The sequence below is a fragment of the Salvelinus alpinus genome, chromosome 1, assembly GCF_045679555.1.
Source record: "Salvelinus alpinus chromosome 1, SLU_Salpinus.1, whole genome shotgun sequence".
Classification (NCBI taxonomy): Eukaryota; Metazoa; Chordata; class Actinopteri; order Salmoniformes; family Salmonidae; genus Salvelinus; species Salvelinus alpinus.
Genome location: NC_092086.1, coordinates 78,587,960 through 78,606,810, shown reverse-complemented (window position 1 = coordinate 78,606,810; position 18,851 = coordinate 78,587,960). Strand labels below are relative to the sequence as shown.

Sequence of the window (18,851 nt, the reverse complement as noted above, 5' to 3'; positions counted from 1 at the left end):
GCCGACTAGACCACTACACTTTCTGTAAGCCACCTCAGTTGCCGTGGCAACCCTCCCTGGGCACCGGGGGTGGTCGGGTTCTCTCTGCATGCCCGGCCCATCGAGCTGTATGGGTCAGTGAACAACAGCTCAACCTCAAGTACATTTTTTATATTAACTTATCTGACCACAATCTCAAATTGAACCACTGTAACATCCTCAACAGTGATCCAAATGTACGAGAGTTCACAACATTGCCACCCTCGCATCTGTTTACCCGAGAACAGGTAAAGAACACAAAATATAAAGATTCAGTAATTGTAGCACCACAAACGTGATATACCTGCTCAAATGCATCTGCTGGGCTGCTTACTCTATATTGGTCAAACTTAAGCATTGAATCTTCGCATCGCAGAACATAAGGCTGCTATTCGAAATAAAAACACGGACTATGCTATTGCGTGCCACTTTGTACCCACAGAACGTGTCTAATTTCACCAAGGTGGTGATATCGTACGTAAATTCAAACAAAGAGGTATTCTGGCAGTACTCCTCAGACACTGTGGATCCAAAGTGGCTAAACAATGATTTTTCACTGTCCTCATTTCTATAATGTTGTTGCCTTGATTTTTAGGGTCTCTGTGTCTCCTGATTCAGACACCCAAATATCACCTATGTATATTTAAACACTATTTCTCATATATATATATTTTTTACATTGTGTGTCAATAGGCCACTGGGCTATAAACAGGAGCTAAGTGCAATGGTCAGGTCACTCTGAGGAAGACATCAGATTGACGTCGAAACGTCAGTCATCTGTTTGCATCGTGTACAATGGATTAAAGTGCCCTTTTTCGTTGTTGAGTGCTCCAACTCCTTTTTATCTCGAGTTAGTCCTTTTTGGAAGTTTTTCTTGGTAAGCCATTCTCATGATTTTTGTCATTGTTGTTGAGTAGCCCTCTTCTCCTTTGTTTGCTGAAGCGTGAAAGCCCACCTGAACTCTCAACAGCTCAACCTCGCTCTAGCCTCTACCGGAGTTGAGACAAGTTTGAGCCGAGCCTTGCATTACAGCAATGTTAGGTGGAGACTAGTCGACCCTTTTACCATACTGTGAGTGACCACATTGCACAAACAAGGGCGACTGTTCATCCTGAGAACACCCCTCAGCATGTTAGTGTTTGCATGTGTGCGTTTCAAGTCGCCAAAACACCACAAATGAGGTCAAAGCTGAAGAACATCTGGGGGTATGTGTGTGTGAGAGAGCGCGAGAGAAAGAGAGTGAGTGAGAGACAGAGAGAGTGAAAGAGAGTGTAAGTCTCACCATCGTGGCCCGAGTTGAGGAGGTGCTCTCCCAGGTCACAGCCAAACACCCTCTCCCGGAGGATTCCCCTCTGCTTCAGCTTCTGCTTGGTGGGCCGGGACTTCATGAAGGTGCGCAGGAACGTGATCAGCTTCCCGTGCTTCTTAGACACTGCCGGAAACAGGGAAACACACAATATGCTTAATAAACACTCTCGCAGGTGTTCAGCTGGTGTTGCCCGCCTACGCAACATGAAATAACGCATTTAAAATGGTGAGCTGTGCAAAGTGATGCATGCATACCAGTAAAGTCAGCATGCTTTCATTAGATCTTTGCAAAATGTTCAATCCAAAGTTCAATGGAAACATAACACATCAGAGGTGGGAAAAAGTCTGAATAAGCCAGTCCCTGTGAATAACCGTTTTCTTTCTTCTTCTAACGCCAGCCCTTTTACAACATGGGATGATTTCTTGAGACTGTAATGACCCAAGCTTCACAAGACAATTAATGGGTCTGGAAATAGGTCTAAGCCTTTCAAGTATGGACCCCAGTTGTTTTATCCATTGGGAACAATGTGGAAAAGCTACCACAGCTTTTGGAGAGAACAATGGAGTTGGCATGCCCGCAAACCTTTGTTCACAAATCCTCCACTGCAAAGTGTAGATCACAGAGCCATATTTTCCCCCAAAAAGAGAATAGAGTTTCTCCAACGGAACACAAATAAGCCGTCCGCATTGGCTGACACGTTGCAGGGTAACCAACATTCCCTCTACAGACTACAAACAAATAAGCCGTCTGCATTGGCTGACACGTTGCAGGGTAACCAACATTCCCTCTACAGACTACAAACAAATAAGCTACCCTTTTAATAAAATCAACTATATTGCATTGAGCTTGTCTGATGCTCTGTTGGATGAAAAAAGAGAAATGACTGAAGAGGGGGCAAGAGAAACCTGACCATCCTCCTCCCGCTCCTGCTGGCTTTCGCAGATTCTGCTTTTGCCGGTAAAAGGACACACGAGGAGACGGCAACCTTTCTCATGTGGAATGCCAATTTATCTTACAATTTCTACCGATCTGCGTGCCAGTTATGGTTTTCATATGCACATTTTCTTGGAACAGTTTAATTGAATTTATAATAATGTCGTATCTTCAATCAGTCTTGTGGTTAATCAAAATTGAATTAAAATCTAAATGAAAATGATAAAACTAAAAAGTTACTTCTATTGCCAACTTTGTAAAAATGGCCTAAATAAAACCAACTAATAAAAACGTTGCAGCCTGCAGGAAGAAAATATCCTGATGAAAATAAATATCCAGGGCCTCCCGAGTGGTGCAGTGGTCTAAAGCACTGTGCCACTAGAGACTCAGGGTTCGAGTCCAGGCTCTGTCGCAGCCGGCCGCGACCGGGAGACCCATGGGGCGGCGCACAATTGGTCCAGCGTCGTAACTGAACATTTAGTTATCTGGCAACAGCTCTGGTGGACATTCCTGCAGACAGCATGCCAACTGCACGCTCCCTCAAAACTTGAGACATCTGTGGCATTGTGTGACAAAACTCAACATTTTAAAGTGGCTTTTACTTGTCCCCAGCACCAGGTTCACCTTTGTAATGATCATTCTGTTTAATCAGCTTCTTGATTTGCCACACCTGTCAGGTGGATGGATTATCTTGGCAAAGGAGAAATGCTCACTAACTGGGACGCAAACAAATTTGTGCAAATTTGAGAGAAATAAGCTTTTTGAGCATATTGAACATTTCTGGGATTTTTTATTTCAGCTCATGAAACATGAGACCAACACTTTACATGTTGCATTTATATTTTTGCTCAGTGTAGATATATTTGCTACTGCAACAAAAAAAAATATATATATTGATTGACCAACAGCCTATCGACCAAACAGTGGGCTCAGCCCTACCAGACATATATAGCCGAAAGCACTTTCACTTGTGTTTATATTGAGTACAAATGATAAAAAGCACATTGCTTCTAAATCATGAACCATACTTTCTGTTTTGCTCCATTTCAAGCTAAGTGGAGCTAGGATTTCCCCTGTGAGAAAGTGAAAAATGTCTTGGTGCTGTATCCCACCACAAACTGCTGAAGCACCTTTGTTTACCAACTGTTGAGGCATCAAAAAGGCTTTGCATAACAAGTGGGTGCCGATGGAGCAATTGTATAGGCCTACACCGACTGTCACTGTTATTTAGGAACCCACATCAACTGAAGTGGATACGAGCACAAGTCTGAAGATTGCTCTGCTCAATGTCAACTCCGCTGACAGCGAACGGGGAAATTCGAGAGATGCTCTTCAGAGAATCGAATTGACTGCGGGACAATGATGAGCTCATTGTTTCATACATCCTTGGCGAAAGCCTCCAAAGTGAAAACCATATGGTTGAAATATCGCACACGGTCGGGTAAAGCAACACACTGTACTCCGCTACATTAACTCTCAGATTTAAGACTAGCAGCCGGACAAAACGCCCCCCACGCTAGATGATCGGGGTGATGCAACTTTCCCAGCGGTGGCTGAAAGCTTCTTATATCATGGTATGCATCTGGAAACCTATCAAATGTCTGAGTCATAGTCAGCGGGGCAGAGAGTTGCTCCTCTGGTGGTTGGATGGCTCCCATGATGCTTGGACAGGGTGGAAGTCTCCACGGTCCACAGCAAGTCAAATTAAAGCCAGCAGTCTCACCCTGAGATCTGCATGAGAAACTCTAGGACAAAGAAGAATCAACTGGCATTCAAAAATGTGAGGAATTTTGACAGTTATGGGGAGCATTGTTGTGATAAAACTGGTGTGGCTGACTGTAATGATATTTCAGGATGCTCATACAGTAATAAAACTTTTGACATTTTGAAAGGAAAGCGTCATTAATTAGGACTAGTAAAGCACTGTAAGCAGCATTATGAAATATGCCAACATAATGCAGGCTGCAGAGGCACACACACAGACAGTTTTTATACATGACTGTCAGAGTCAACACAAAGCAGCTACTGTCTGTTCTTTATCTTTAATGTTCACAGTTAAGTACTAGTGTAGAGGGCACTAACAACAGTTATGGACTATAAAATAAAATAACTTGAGACTTGACTTGGGCCTCATGACTCCGACTTGAGACTAATGACTTGAAATTATCTGGCCAGGTTTTTTTAAACATTTTGTTATTCATTTTGTGGCACAGAGTCTCCCTGGATGACTCTCCATGCAGCCAGAGTGAGTAGCCGCAGCGTCGCCCTTGGCTAGTGAAACACACGCTGCCCCCTGATTGGACTAGCAAACTGTCAATCAACACAGATTGGGTGAGCTGACAGATTGCTGATTTGCTGTGCAGTGCAAATATCAAATTGTAGGGAGCGAGGATTGCCATAATAAATATGCAGCTCCAACAATTGTTTGGTGATCAAGAAAATGAACTTACTTTGCAATCTAACTAGCAATGAGGCATCAAGCAACAATTACTAGCATAGGCCTACTGGTCTTTTGGTATTTCAAAATTGCTTGAAATTTATATTTTAATTAGGTTGCATTTGGAATTTGTTGTTAAAATGTAATATTACTGTGGCGAACTCCTGCCAGTAGATAGAGCGTTGTTCTCTTGTTGAAATGTTTGCGGTTGTTTTTACACATTTAAATGCATATGTGGTAAATCTATATTCCATCTAATCCTACAATAATTGATGGCGTTTCATCATTCCATCGCCGTAGCGTTTATTACACTTAGACATTTCTGCTTCATGTTTGGTTGTGACTCGAATAATAATGACTTGGTCTCACCACTAACAATAACATTCCATTTAGCACTTTTGCATAGCTATCCTCTCAGTCAAAATCGATCGATAAAGCTATTCGTAATTAACCAGATTTCCTGCCAACATTTTTGTTTCTCCTACTCAGGCCATTCCCAAGATTATCCAGGGAAACGTTTGGATCAGAATATCAGTGGGAAATAGAAGGATCTCAATTTTCTTTTTTTCTTCTTCCCCTCTTATGTTCCTTCTGGGGCAGGAAAAATTCCACTCTCTGCACGCCATGACAGCTGCTGCTGAACTAACATGTGGAGAGGGAGAAAGAATGACAGAGGGGGAGAGAGAGAGAAACGAAGAGGAGCCAAAGCTTGGATGGAGGCCATAGACTGTGAGCTATCAAAACTGATTGCTGGAGCACACGTGATAGGTGAGGCTCCAGTGTGCTCTGGGACCGGATGTGTGGTAAAGCAAACATCACGCTCGTTCTCTGCTATCGGCCCCGCATCAACAGCCACATTCAATTCCATTAGGTTGGGTCGTTTCAAAGGATGCGCGCAGGCCGAACGTAGACGCAAACCACAAGGTCAACGTTAGTGTTGAGAGGGGCATTGGTTGAAACCTCTCTGGAATTGAGATTGTTGCTTAGATTGCCGAGATAACACTGACAAAAAAGGTATGCTTATGCCATGAAACTAAACCATGCGTTTCCAAGTAAGTCCAATGGATATAAGTCTGTCGATTGAAGTGTTATCTACTTGCAACATCAGTCCAACAATACTACTGGAGAGAAATGTAAACGGAATCCAACTATTATGTCAACCTCATGTTCTATTAGGAGAGCCTTATTGCAACCTACTCATGATCAACAGGCTTCACACTCCAGTTACCTGCTCAATTACCCCCTCCCTCTCTTTACAAGAGACTCTCTTAAAGCCTTCCGCATACCTCTGTTTGGCTGGTGCGAACCAGTGTGCTCGCATACTCCCTTAATACAGGGAAATTCTTGAGGGAAACCTGTTTCAGTCTTCCAGAGATTTGAGACTGGGAAGGACAATGACCCTAAGCATACTGCTAAAGCAACACTCGGGTGGTTCAAGGGGAAACATTTAAATGTCTTGGAATGGCCTAGTCAAAGCCCAGACCTCAATCCAATTGAGAATCTGTGGTATGACTTAAAGATAAGCTGTAGACCAGCGGAACCCATCCAACTTGAAGGAGCAGGAGCAGTTTTGCCTTGAAGAATGGGCAAAAATCCCAGTGGCTAGATGTGTCAAGTTTATAGGGACATATCCTAAGAGACAGCTGTAATTGCTCTAAAAGGTGGCTCTACAAAGTATTGACTTTGGGGGGGGTGAATAGTACCCTCAAGTTTTCATTTTTTTGTATTATTTCTTGTTACACAATTTAAAAAAAATCATTTTCAAAGTGGTAGGCATGTTGTGTAAATTAAATGATACAAACCCCCCAAAAATCAATTTTAATTCCAGGATGTAAGGCAACAAAATATGAAAAACGCCAAGGGGGGTGAATACTTTCGCAAGCCACTGTAGTTATAAGTGTCTTATAGGCAGACCTATTCTATTTCTATGGTTCAAACTCCTTCACAATTCCCTTATGCTCACAAAAATTGTGTTGAATTTTCATTTCACCATTCATCTCCTCTGAGTTGTGGCAATGACATCATATAATGACATGAATTAAATTGATTCATAGCTGTGATCCTTTAGAGGTAAATTTGGCTTTTCAGTTTAAATGTCATAAACCTTATCTCGATAAAGGCTAAGATGGATGTCTTACAAAGCAGTTTCATGTGGACTTGCTGAAAATAAGACGTCAGAATGAACTCTCTGGTCCACCCAAGATATGTTTCGGGGTTCATCCGATGGCATTGAGACGTACACCACATCAGTCACTGGCTTCATCAATAAGTGCATCGATGACGTCGTCCCCACAGTGACCGTACGTACCCCAACCAGAATCATTTTATTTTTTTAATGCCCTCAAAGCGCATCACTAAGCTAAGGACCCTGGGACTAAACACCTCTCTCTGCAACTGGATCCTGGACTTCCTGACTGGCTGCCCCGAGGTGGTAAGGGTAGGTAACAACGCATCTGCCACGCTGATCCTCAACACAGGGGCCCCTCAGGGGTGCGTGCTCAGGCCCCTCCTATACTCCCTTTTCCCCCAAGACTTCATGGCCAAGCACGACTCCAACACCATCAAGTTTGCCGACGACAAAACAGTGTTATCCCTGATCCCCGACAACAATGAGAGCCTATAGGGAGGAGGTCAGAGACCTGGCAGTGTGGTGCCAGAATAACAACCTCTCCCTCAACATGATCAGGACAAAGGAGGTGATTGTGAACTACAGGAAAAGTAAGAATGAGCACACTCCCATTCTCATCAACAGGGCTGTAGTGGAGCAGGGTGAGAGCTTCAAGTTTCTTGGTGTCCACATCATCAAAGAACTGTCATTTTCCAAACACACCAAGACAGTTGTGAAGAGGGCACAACAAGCCTATTCCCCCTCAGGAGACTGAAAAGATTTGGCATGCGTCCTCAGATCCTCAAAACGTTTATACAGCTACACCATCAAGGGCATCCTGACTAGTTGCATCACCGCCTGGTATGGGAACTGCTCGGCCTCCGACCGCAAGGCACTACAGAGGGTAGTGTGTACGGCCCAGTCCATCACTGGGGCCAAGCTTCCTGCCATCCAAGACCTATATAACAAGAAGTGCCAGAGGAAGGCCCTAAAGATTGCCAAAGACTCCAGCCACCCTAGTCTGCTACCACACGGCAAGTGGTACCGGAGTGCCAAGTTCTTCTTAACACTTATTTTTTCATAACTGCATTGTTGGTTAACTGGCTCACATGGACACCACTGGCAGTTAAATATATTTTTGGGCCACAGCTTGCATATAATTGGAGAAGACCATTAAACTGTGTTAATGTATTAATCTCTCAAAGGTGCCATTTTTCAATATTCTATAGCAGTTTTCCCCATGGAATACCATAGGACCTGCCTTGGTGAAGAATGTAAACATTGTCTCAAGGCAGCACAATGCTCCCACTCTATAAAATGCATGCTTCCAATCCAAAACAGTTCAGAACAGTTCCTGCATATATTATGACTACATTTGGAGATATTTTGTTCGTTCTGGTCTTTGGCAAGTGTTTTTTTGGCTGTTCATGAACACTTAATTTTTTCTCAATGCAAGCTGAAGTCGGTAGCTGAAGGCTCCGCCCCTTCGTTGGTGATTGGTCAACGGTTTGTTGCCATTCACTTGAGAAATACTGCACCAAATATCTTAGGTGTAAAATTGTGCGAATAAGATCTCCTCAAATGTCAACTCAAGAAATCTGTCATTAATTTTATCTTAGATTAATTCCGACTATTTTTGAGGAAGTGTATACTGGGTACGGCATCTCAAGACGGACAAACTATTGATGCTTTTTTCAAATTTTTCAAGCGAATGTGTATTAAGCGCCATCCATCATTCCTTCAATTCTGGCCAGTTTCCCAGTCCCTGACAATCAAAACCATCCCCCACAGCATGCTGCTGCCACCACGCTTCACTGTGGGGATGAGGTTCTCGGGGTGATGAGAGGTGTTGGGTTTTCACCAGACATAGCGTTTTCCTTGATGGCCAAAAAACTACATTTTAGTCTCATCTGACCAGAGTACCTTCTTCCATATGTTTGGGAAGTCTCCCACATGCCTTTTGGCGAATACCAAACGTGTTTGCTTATTGTTTTCTTGAAGCAATGGCTTTTTTTCTGGCCACTCTTCCGTAAAGCCCAGCTCTGTGGTGTTACGGCTTAGTGGTTCTATGGACAGATACTCCAATCTCCGCTGTGCAGCTTTGCAGCTCCTTCAAAGTTATCTTTGGTCTCTTTGTTGCCTCTTTGATTAATGCCCTCCTTGCTGGTCCATGAGTTTTGGTGGGCGGCACTCTCTTGGCAGGTTTGTTGTATTGCCATATTCTTTACATTTTTAATACTGGATTTAATGGTGCTCCGTGGGATGTTCAAAGTTTCAGATATTTTTTTATAACCCAACCCTGATCTGTACTTCTCCACAACTTTGTCCCTGGACTGTTTGGAGAGCTCCTTGGTCTTCATGGTGCCGCTTGCTTGGTGGTGCCCCTTGCTTAGTGGCATTGCAGACTCTGGGGCCTTTCAGAACAGGTGTATATATACTGAGATCATGTGACACTTAGATTGCACACAGGTGGACTTTATTTAACTAATTATCTGACTTCTGAAGGTAATTGGTTGCACCAGATCTTATTTAGGGGCTTCATAGCAAAGGGGGTGAATACATATGCACGCACCACTTTTCCGTTTTTAATTATTCTCATTTATTTTTTTATTTTTTTTCACTTCACCAATTTGGACTATTTTGTGTATGTCCATTACATGAAATCCAAATAAAAGCCATTTAAATTACAGGTTGTAATGCAACTAAATTGGAAAAATGCCAAGGGGGATGAACACTTCTGCAAGGCACTGTAACTGCTGTTGAATTTTAACAGACCATCACAATTTGCTCAGTCATTGAAGGTAACTTGCAGGGAAAGCAGCATCAACCTAACCCGATACATAGTTGGGCAATGGCCTGTACCTCATTAAACTCAGTAGGAGGCAAATAATCATTTTTAGGGTAATTGTCAAAGGAATGTTTGGGTTGATTTGAGTTTCAAGAGCTATGTAATGTATGTTAGCAATTGCGCTAATGATAGTTAGCCACGTCCATCAAACTAGTTGTCACTAGTTACCACAGACACAAAGTCATAAACCCCACCTATTTCTACAATTCCTTGTCTTTATGTGATTTTAACATTAACCCTAACCACATGCTTAACCTTTAAGAGACCTTTTTTTAACATACATTTTTACGATATAGCAATGTCTGACTTTGTGGCTGTGGTAACTAGTGGAAACTGTTCATTTGACTCTGGGGAAGTAGATAAGGGCTTCAACTGCCAAAATCCCTTTCATGACAGGACTGCCCCATGACTGTTACATTGTAACAATAACTTCATGTGAATCTATATTTGGTGATCGAAAATAATCAAAAGCATCTTAAAGAATTTCAGAGAAGATCAACAAAACGGCTCGAGCTCATTGAATGACAACATCATTTCAGGTTGTCAATCAATGAGTGGTGAAAAGGTGCCAAATAATTAATCATCAAGGAAAGACAGCTTCAAACCCCATTCTACTGGAGTGCACACTTTACTAAACTACAACAAATTAAATCCCATACCATGGGATTCTCACTTTATGATGGGACTTTAAATAGGGAATCCAAGGTCAACAGTAGACATTTCCTTCGAGAAGCTGTTGCTGTAACTGCAACTCCTTATCATTTGGTTTATGACTAATTACTTCAAAAGACACCGCCGACTAAACTTAAATCACAAAACGTATGGTACAGTACACCAATGGACAGTGAATAGCAGTCGAAAGAGAATTCGGATAAGTGTGCGCCTCGCTCCTCAGCTAGTCAATAGCCCCCCAAACGAAGTTTCTTCAAGCATTCTTTACTTTTTTCCTTTCAGGTAATGACCAGCCCCTTCCAGTGTCAGTTTACAACAAAACTACATTCACAAGACAACGCATGGAAACGCTGTGCCAATCTATGTAGAATACGACCGCAATTCTGTTTCAAATTGGGTCATTCCTTCCTCTCTTTATGGGAGCAGGCAGGAAAATGAAAATGTCACTCGCAATCATTGTATAGTTTAATGACGCTGAAAATAGATAAATGTCGTGGTGTCTGCAGTATAATAAGAATGACTAAATAATTTGCCATTCGCTGTGTAAATATATGTAACTTCGATGATGATAACAACCATATCATGCTTCAACACGAACCCACAGCAACCCGAACGAACCACATACAAGTACACGTAAATTAAAACATGTAATAGAAAAATTGAATCGATCTTGCGCCTCAAAAGGGCATATTTGTTAGGAAATAATATACTGTCTTGGAACAAAAGTGTTCAAATCAAGTTTCTCAAAGTGGTAAAGTTGGTTTGAGATTCGCTATTCGCCAGACATTCGTTCATATGAGGAAATCAATCGAAAGAAATTCATTAGGCCCTAATCTATGGATTTCACATAACTGGGAATACTGTTGGTCACAGATACCTTAAAAAATGGGCCTCACAATGGGCCTTAGGTCCTTTACTTGAGATTTGTGTGTATTGTTGTGAAATTGTTAGATATTACTTATTAGATATTACTGCACTGTTGGAGCTAGAAACACAAGCATTTCGCTACATCTGCAATAACATCTGCTAAACACGTATGTGACAAATAAAATTGATTTGATGGTATTTTTGTGCATTCAAATTGCCATCGATAAAATGCAATTGTGTTCGTTGTCCGTAGCTTATGCCTGCCCATACCCCCACCACCACTCTGTTCACAACATTGAAACCAGCAAACCGCTTGCCCTCATGATACCATACACGTGGTCTGCGGTTGAGAGGCCGGTTGGACCTACTGCAAAATTCTCTAAAACGACATTGGAGGCAGCTTATGGTAGAGAAATGAACATTCAATTATCTGGCAACAGCTCTGGTGGACATTCCTGCAGTCAGCATGCCAATTGCACTCTCCCTCAAAACTTGACATCTGTGGCATTGCGTTGTGTGTACATTTTAGAGTGGTGTTTTATTGTCCCCAGCACAAGGTGCACCTGTGTAATGACCATGCTGTTTAATCAGCTTCTTGATATGCCACACCTGTTAGGTGGATGGATTATCTTGGCAAAGGAGAAATGCTCACTGACAGAGATGTAAACAAATTTGTTCCCATAACTTGAGAGAAATACGCTTTCAGTGAGTATGGACAATTTCTGGGATCTTTTATTTCAGCTCATGAAACATGGGACCAACAATTTACACGTTGCGTTCATATTTTTGTTCAGTATATACATTTAGGAATCATTTTATGAGAAAAGCAAAGGTTGTACAACATGAACAGTTGATATGAGGTTGTTAAGTCACGTGGTTTTTATATTTATACAATATTTATATAAAATTAAGAAAGTGCTTTTGGGGAAAAGCAAAGAGTGTGCAATGTTTGTCCTTACCTTGTGAACAATCCAAAGTTGGTTTGAAGTGTCTATGTCATGTGATCAAGGAGCAATTGAAATTCAAAGTAAAAAATGTAACTAATAAATCATGGTTGGAGTTGTCTTGAGGCCAAACAACAAGGACATCCTCTATTTACTATGAAGTGGCAGATTCTGATGCAAGGGCAAACTCCACCTCTGAAAAAGATTGCTATTCCTGCACCAACAAATCTGTCAATATTACAGGGCAACAATGCTACAGAAGCAATAAATAGTGGGAGAACATACCACACATCGTTTTGTGGAACTGTACACACTGCATGTGCATTCAATGCATGCAGGGTGAAGACTAAGCTTCCCTTTTAGACTCAGGTAATATTTTCTCAATCTCTCCACTCGGACACAGAATTAACTGTGTAATATGGTTTGACGTTCTCAAATGAACTGACATGGGAAACGCCTTGATTACTTTTAGTTACTCTCAAACAACCACTCCTAAAAGTAGCTTAAATGAAACAAACCATTCCCTTTGTATTCACCTTGGCATACTATGCACAAGTTGTGTGCACACCAAAAACACGACCCTAAGGGGTCATTGTAGGTGCGCGAGCACCCTGGTCCCGCATCAAAGAGAATGAGGGCTTAAGTTTCCGATACAATCTCCCCACATCATTCCTCACAGGCCCAAACTACACTAGGTCTCTGTGCCTAACATAGTTTCACGGCCCAGGACGTGTCGACCAAAGTCCCGTGGGGAGAAGCAGGACAAATCTTAGTGTCTCCTTCACACATTCTCTCTCTCCTTCCTTCTATCTCTCACTTTGTTTTTCTCATAGACACATCCAGCTGTCTTGGCTTGTTTGCGCTCTTCACAGCTGCCCAAGTCACTATACTGCTCTCCAGACAGGAAGCCATCTCCAGCCCACGGAGGAAGTAGGGGATGGAAAGTGTAGCGGGTTCAGAACATCTGGACAAACGCCTGCCCTACTGCAGCAGTCAGGCTGGAGAAAGGAGCAGAGCTGATTACACTGTAGCTCAGACTTCAGTGTTTGAATGAGTGGATCAGACTTAAAGTAACATAAAAGTTCAGGTACACCGTAACCCTTCATCCAAGTGAGACAGTTTGCAGATGTCTTTTTACACTCAAGTTAAAAATGCTTACTTTTTTTCCAGAGAACCCTGTCGGCTTTACACAGTGACTCAGATCGACAATTTCAAAGGCATTTCCATACAGAGGTGCAGCCAACTGCAAAGGACTTCTTTCAATCGGCTCACTCTGACATTTCAGAGGTAGAAATCTCAATCCCAGTTAGCTGGCTAAAAGAACAGAGGCCATTTTCCATGCATGGGGAGCTGGTCAGTGTACGTTTGAACACGCCAGGGTTCCCCTGTTAGGAATGTAGCAATTTCAGTCACCATAGAGAAGACTGTGCTTCTTGCTGTTGTAGGACAATGCTTAATGCTCCAAAGGATAATTGTATATAGCCCCCACTTTAAAGAGGAGACTTGAATAAATCAAAACAGTCTAGACCCCAGCCACAGCCGAAGGTCTTTCAAGTGAAACCAAACAGAGTAGACAACTACAGCTGACTGGGAAACAGATAGGGGGACAATTCAAGAGGTCTGAAGAAAAAAGCAGCATGATCATCTTTTCAGTCCATTCAATTACATATACAGAGAACAGTTAAAAAATAAATCCTGATAAACCTGAAATGAAAAGGTTAAATAACAAAGCAACACATTCATTGGGAAAAAATCTAGTGATCAGCTAATCAAGTCTAGTGCATGTGAATCTGAGAAAGGTGGATACGTTTCACTCCGACAAGTGTTCAGGTTAGAGAGTGAGTGGATTTAGCAGTTCAAGTGAGTCCCCACGCACCAAGAGAAGGCTCCTGAAGTATATTTTTTACATCATAGAGTGCACTAAGAATGATGAGTAACTAACTAATAATTAACCAAGGACTCTGGTCCTAGTGCATTGGTATTGTAAAGACTTTGTGAACAGGCAGACCGACAGAGAGCCCCAGTGGCGTGTCGTGTGCGTTAGTAGGGGGTTAGCTCTGGGGTGGTTATGGCACATGTATGGATGGATACACGGGTCTACCTGAGCTCAGGCTGTAGTGGTTTAATGGGTCGGCCACCCATGCACTGTCCTGCTTTACACTCTCCATCTCCAAATCTGCATGCAGGTGCACAGACGGATGGACAGGAAGGAGAGGAGGGTAGGAGCAGGGGGAACGGAGAGGGAGAGAATGGTTCTGTTTAGAGGAGGAGCATGGCAGGAACAACAGTTTTTTTTTCTGTTTTGAGACTGTCACTCAGTCAGATAGCTTGGCGTCTGACACTTTCATAATACATAATTGGACAGTGAATACTTAAACTTTGTAGAAGTGTCATTGAAAGAAATGGCAGCAAATCAAATCACTTTTACTGTCAAAATTGGTGTCAGGCAGTAAAAAGTAGGATTAAGTGTTGTAATGAACAAATTAAATTTGACAACCAGGTGTGAAAGGAGGAAACAATGTAGGGAAGAAAAGTGTGTGGTCGTGTTCAAATGATTTAAAAGTACATCCTTCCTCCCTTTCTCTAATCACTGATTAGACATAATTGGAGAGGGGATTGCAATGGCTCCATCACATGGCTTTTACCTGTCCCGTAATTTAAAAAAAATCATTGACTACATCAAGGAAGGAAAGAAGGAAGGATGCCTTGAACGGGGCCTGTGTGAGTGAGGGGGAGAGGGGGGTGTATACCAGCACGCACAGGGTGGGAAGAGACTCCAGGAGGCAGGCCGCAGACCCGAGCAGGGGGATGCTGAGGTGTGGTGGGGGACAGAGGGGATGACAGTGAAATAAACAACAAGATTAAAACATTTGTTGAGCAGAGTGAAGCCATGCAAAAAAAAAACGACGTGCAAATGGTCAGGTTTGTGAACAACATGGCAGCCCAAAGAGAGGAGATCACCTAAAAGCAAAAGGGTTTGGCAAGCAAACATGACTAATTTCCACAGTGTGCTTTCTTTGTGTGCATTCAGGACACTCTGTGTGACAGTATGACTTGATGCATTCTTTTCATATTGACAATATGCTGGGAAACATTGGCTTTAACTTCTGTGTGCCATTTAACATTGGGCCTTAACCCCTAACAAAACCTGACTGCATAGTTATGATGATGTTGCTATTCCTCATTGCAGAACTTGTGGGGTTTGTCTTTTTTTTTGCCATGTCATCACTTCCCTGTTCCCTCTGCCTTGATATCATTCCCAGCAGGCCTTGCATGGTTCAGCTCCTACCCGGCCGCCCACCCCAAAGCAACTGAGATGATTCTGACACAGTCATTGGGTGATTCACCCCTTGGATTGAAAGGGATTTTTCAAGGCTGCTATAAATTAGGCTAAACATGCCTTTAGCTGTGCAAGAGAGTACATGGGGCTCTGTCCCAAATGGTACCTTATTCCCCATAAGGCACTACTTTGGGCCAGAGCTAATGAAGCTTTGGCCAAAAGTAGGTCATTTTATATAGGGAATAGGATACCATTTCAGGATATAGGATAGGAATAGGACATGATGCCATGGAAAGGGCTTGGCAGTTTGGTCATTCCAAAACATTGCATTTACATTTTAGTAATTTAGCAGACGCTTCTATCCAGAGAGCCTTACAGTTAGTTATTGTAATATGAATGCACTAGGTGAGACAACCAAATATCACAGTCATAGTCAGTACACTTGTCCTCAATTAACAAGTTCTCAGCAAAGCCAGTGCTCGTACGAAAAGACAAGGGGTGTAAGACGGATGTATTATTTAAGATATTCTTTGAAGAGGTAGGGTTTCAGATGTTTTCGGAAGATGGGCAGGGACATGACAAAAATAAGAAAAACAAAAACATTTCACGATCCATCTAAGAGCATTACCCGTGTTAGAGAGTGTCAGTACAAACATGACAGAATTTCTATTTCTATTACACATTATACGGAATGTTGTGGCTGTACTTTCTGAATGTAATAGGGCTTTTTGCTACACTCGTGTGTTGAATGGCTGTGTTTGTTTTTGGGCACTGAGGTGGCCTATGTTTGTTTTGGCTAGCTATAGATCAGCAATACGTGTTTGCATTGGATTAGTATTGAAATTGTGCAAACAGAGACATGAGACGTGAGTTTAAGTGGTTATTCAAGAGCGTGATAACTATGGATTCATTTATCATGTTGTGAAATTTTGCAGGAGTGGAATTTTCATTGGACACATAGTAATACGGTAACTTCACATTCAAGCAAAGATATCAATATAATGATCTAGGTGTTACAGTGCATTTGGAAACTATTCAGACCCCTTCACTTTTTCCACATTTTATTATTTTACAGCCTTATTCTAAAATGTATTAAATTGTCTGAGGTCCTGAGCACTCCGGAGCAAGTTTTCATCAAGGATCTTTTTGTACTTTGCGCCGTTCATCTTTGCCTCGATCCTGACTAGTCTCCCAGTCCCTGCCGCTGAAAAACATCCACACAGCATGATGCTGCCTACACCATGCTTCGCCGTAGAGATGGCATTGGCCAGGTGATGACAGATGACTGGTTTCCTCCAGATGTGACACTTGACATTCAGGTCAAAGAGCTCAATCTTGGTTTCATAAGACCAGAGCATCTTGTTTCTCATGTTCTAAGAGTCCATTAGGTGCCTTTTGGCAAACTCAAAGTAGGTTGTCATGTGCCTTTTACTGAGGAGTGGCTTCCGTCTGGCCACTACCATAAAGGCCTGATTGGTGGAGTGCTGCAGAGATGGTTGTCCTTCTGGAAGTTTCTCAAACCTCAACAGAGGAACTCTGGAGCTCTGTCAGAGTGACCATCAGGTTCTTGGTCACCACCCTGACCAAGGCCCATCTATCCGATTGCTCAGTTTGGCCAGGCGGCCAGCTCTAGGAAGTGTTTTGGTGGTTAAACTTCTTCCATTTAACAACGATGGAGGCCACTGTGTTCTTGGGGACCTTCAATGCTGCAGAAATGTTTTGGTGCCCTTCCCCAGATCTGTGCCTCGACACAATCCTTTGTCGGAGCTCTGCAGACAATTTCGTCGACCTCATGGCTTTGTTTTTGCTTTTACAGTTCTGCCCACACATTTTCTATGGGATTGAGGTCAGGGCTTTGTGATGGCCACTCCAATACCTTGACTTTGTTGTCCTTAAGCCATTTTGCCACAACTTTGGAAGTATGCTTGGGGTCATTGTCCATTTAGAAGACCCATTTGCGACCAAGCTTTAACTTCCTGACTGATGTCTTGAGATGTTGCGTCAATATATCCACATACTTTTCCTCCCTCATGATGCCATCTAGTTTGTGAAGTGCACCAGTCCCTCCTGCAGCAAAGCACCCCCACAACATGATGCTGCCACCCCCGTGCTTCATGGTTGGGATTGTGTTCTTCGGCTTGCAAGCTGACTGCAAGCTGACTGAATTCAAGGCACACTTAACAGGCATGGCTACCACAGCTTTCTACAGCGCTACGCTATCGCATCTGGTTTGCGCTTAGTGGGATTATCATTTGTTTTTCAACAGGACAATGACCCAAAACACCTCCAGGCTGTGTAAGGGCTACTTGACCAAGAACGAGAGGGATGGAGTGCTGCATTAGATGACCTGGCCTGCACAATCCCCCGACCTCAACCCAATTGAGATGGTTTGGGATGAGTTGGACCACAGAGTGAAGGAAAAGCAGCCAACAAGTGCTCAGCATATGTGGGGACTCCTTCAAGACTGTTGGAAAAGCATTCCAAGTGAAGCTGATAAAGAGAATGCCAAGAGTGTGCAAAGCTGTCATCAAGGCAAAGGGTGGTTACTTTGAAGAATCCAAAATAGAAAATATATTGATTTGTTGAACACGTTTTTGGTTACTACATGATTCCATATGTGTTATTTCATAGTTTTAATGTCTTCACTATTATTCTACACTGTAGAAAATAATACAAATAAAGAAAAACCCTTGAATGAGTAGGTGTGTCCAAACCTTTGACTTGTACTGTATGTAAATAAGGTACCTGTTTTTTTAATTTTATTTATACATTTGCAAACATTTCAAAAAACCTGTTTTCGATTTGTCATTATGATGTAACGTGTAGATTGATGAGAATAAATAATAATTTTATACATTTTAGAATAAGGCTGTAACGTAACAAAATGTGGAAAAAGTCAAGGAGTCCGAACACTTTCCGAAAGCACTGTATGTTTTTCTTTTGCAGTCTAGTGTTGTGTTGAATACACAAGTCTCACAAGTCTCTTATGCTGTCACTAAACCTTCCAGGTGGAATGCTAGGTGCTTTAGCCTCAGCTGGCCTGAGACAGAGACACTTGTGTAGAGCATTACCCTTACTCCTCCACAGAGTGGCACTAGCACCTGCTGCAGTTTAGTCACCACGACATACCATAAATCCCATCCACCACATCACACCACACACTTCCAGATGAGATCCTTGTTGGGAATCCCCCCCACCCCCAATCTCACCAGACATTATCATACCTTATCACACTGATATACACGGTACACATTTTCTATAACCAATTGCTTCCTGCTAGCAGAAATAGAGATATCTAGTTAGTCGTTCATAGTTAATAATGTCAAAGCCACAACAACCGCACATTTTTTGATAAGCCGTACTTTATACTTTTTCTACACACCACTCAAAACAACATAGCACCCAGTGGGAACGACCGTTAGGAGATTCAAGGACA

The 18,851-nt window shown here is 42.5% G+C and overlaps 1 protein-coding gene across 7 annotated transcripts in view; it reads right to left on the bottom strand.

Moving 5' to 3' along the window:
- Positions 1–18,851, bottom strand: part of arhgap32b (Rho GTPase activating protein 32b) — a 202,670-nt gene that overhangs the window by 23,192 nt on the left and 160,627 nt on the right. For 4 of the 7 annotated variants that reach the window (XM_071327266.1, XM_071327275.1, XM_071327312.1 and 1 more), the window contains 3 exons: positions 14,896–14,946; positions 14,237–14,311; positions 1,301–1,450 (listed from right to left, as the gene is read on the bottom strand). In XM_071327266.1, the coding sequence (XP_071183367.1) occupies positions 1,301–1,450; positions 14,237–14,311; positions 14,896–14,946 (276 nt within the window). The remainder of the gene's footprint in view (positions 1–1,300; positions 1,451–14,236; positions 14,312–14,895; positions 14,947–18,851) is intronic. The other 3 variants (XM_071327292.1, XM_071327318.1, XM_071327283.1) reach the window with 2 other exon arrangements.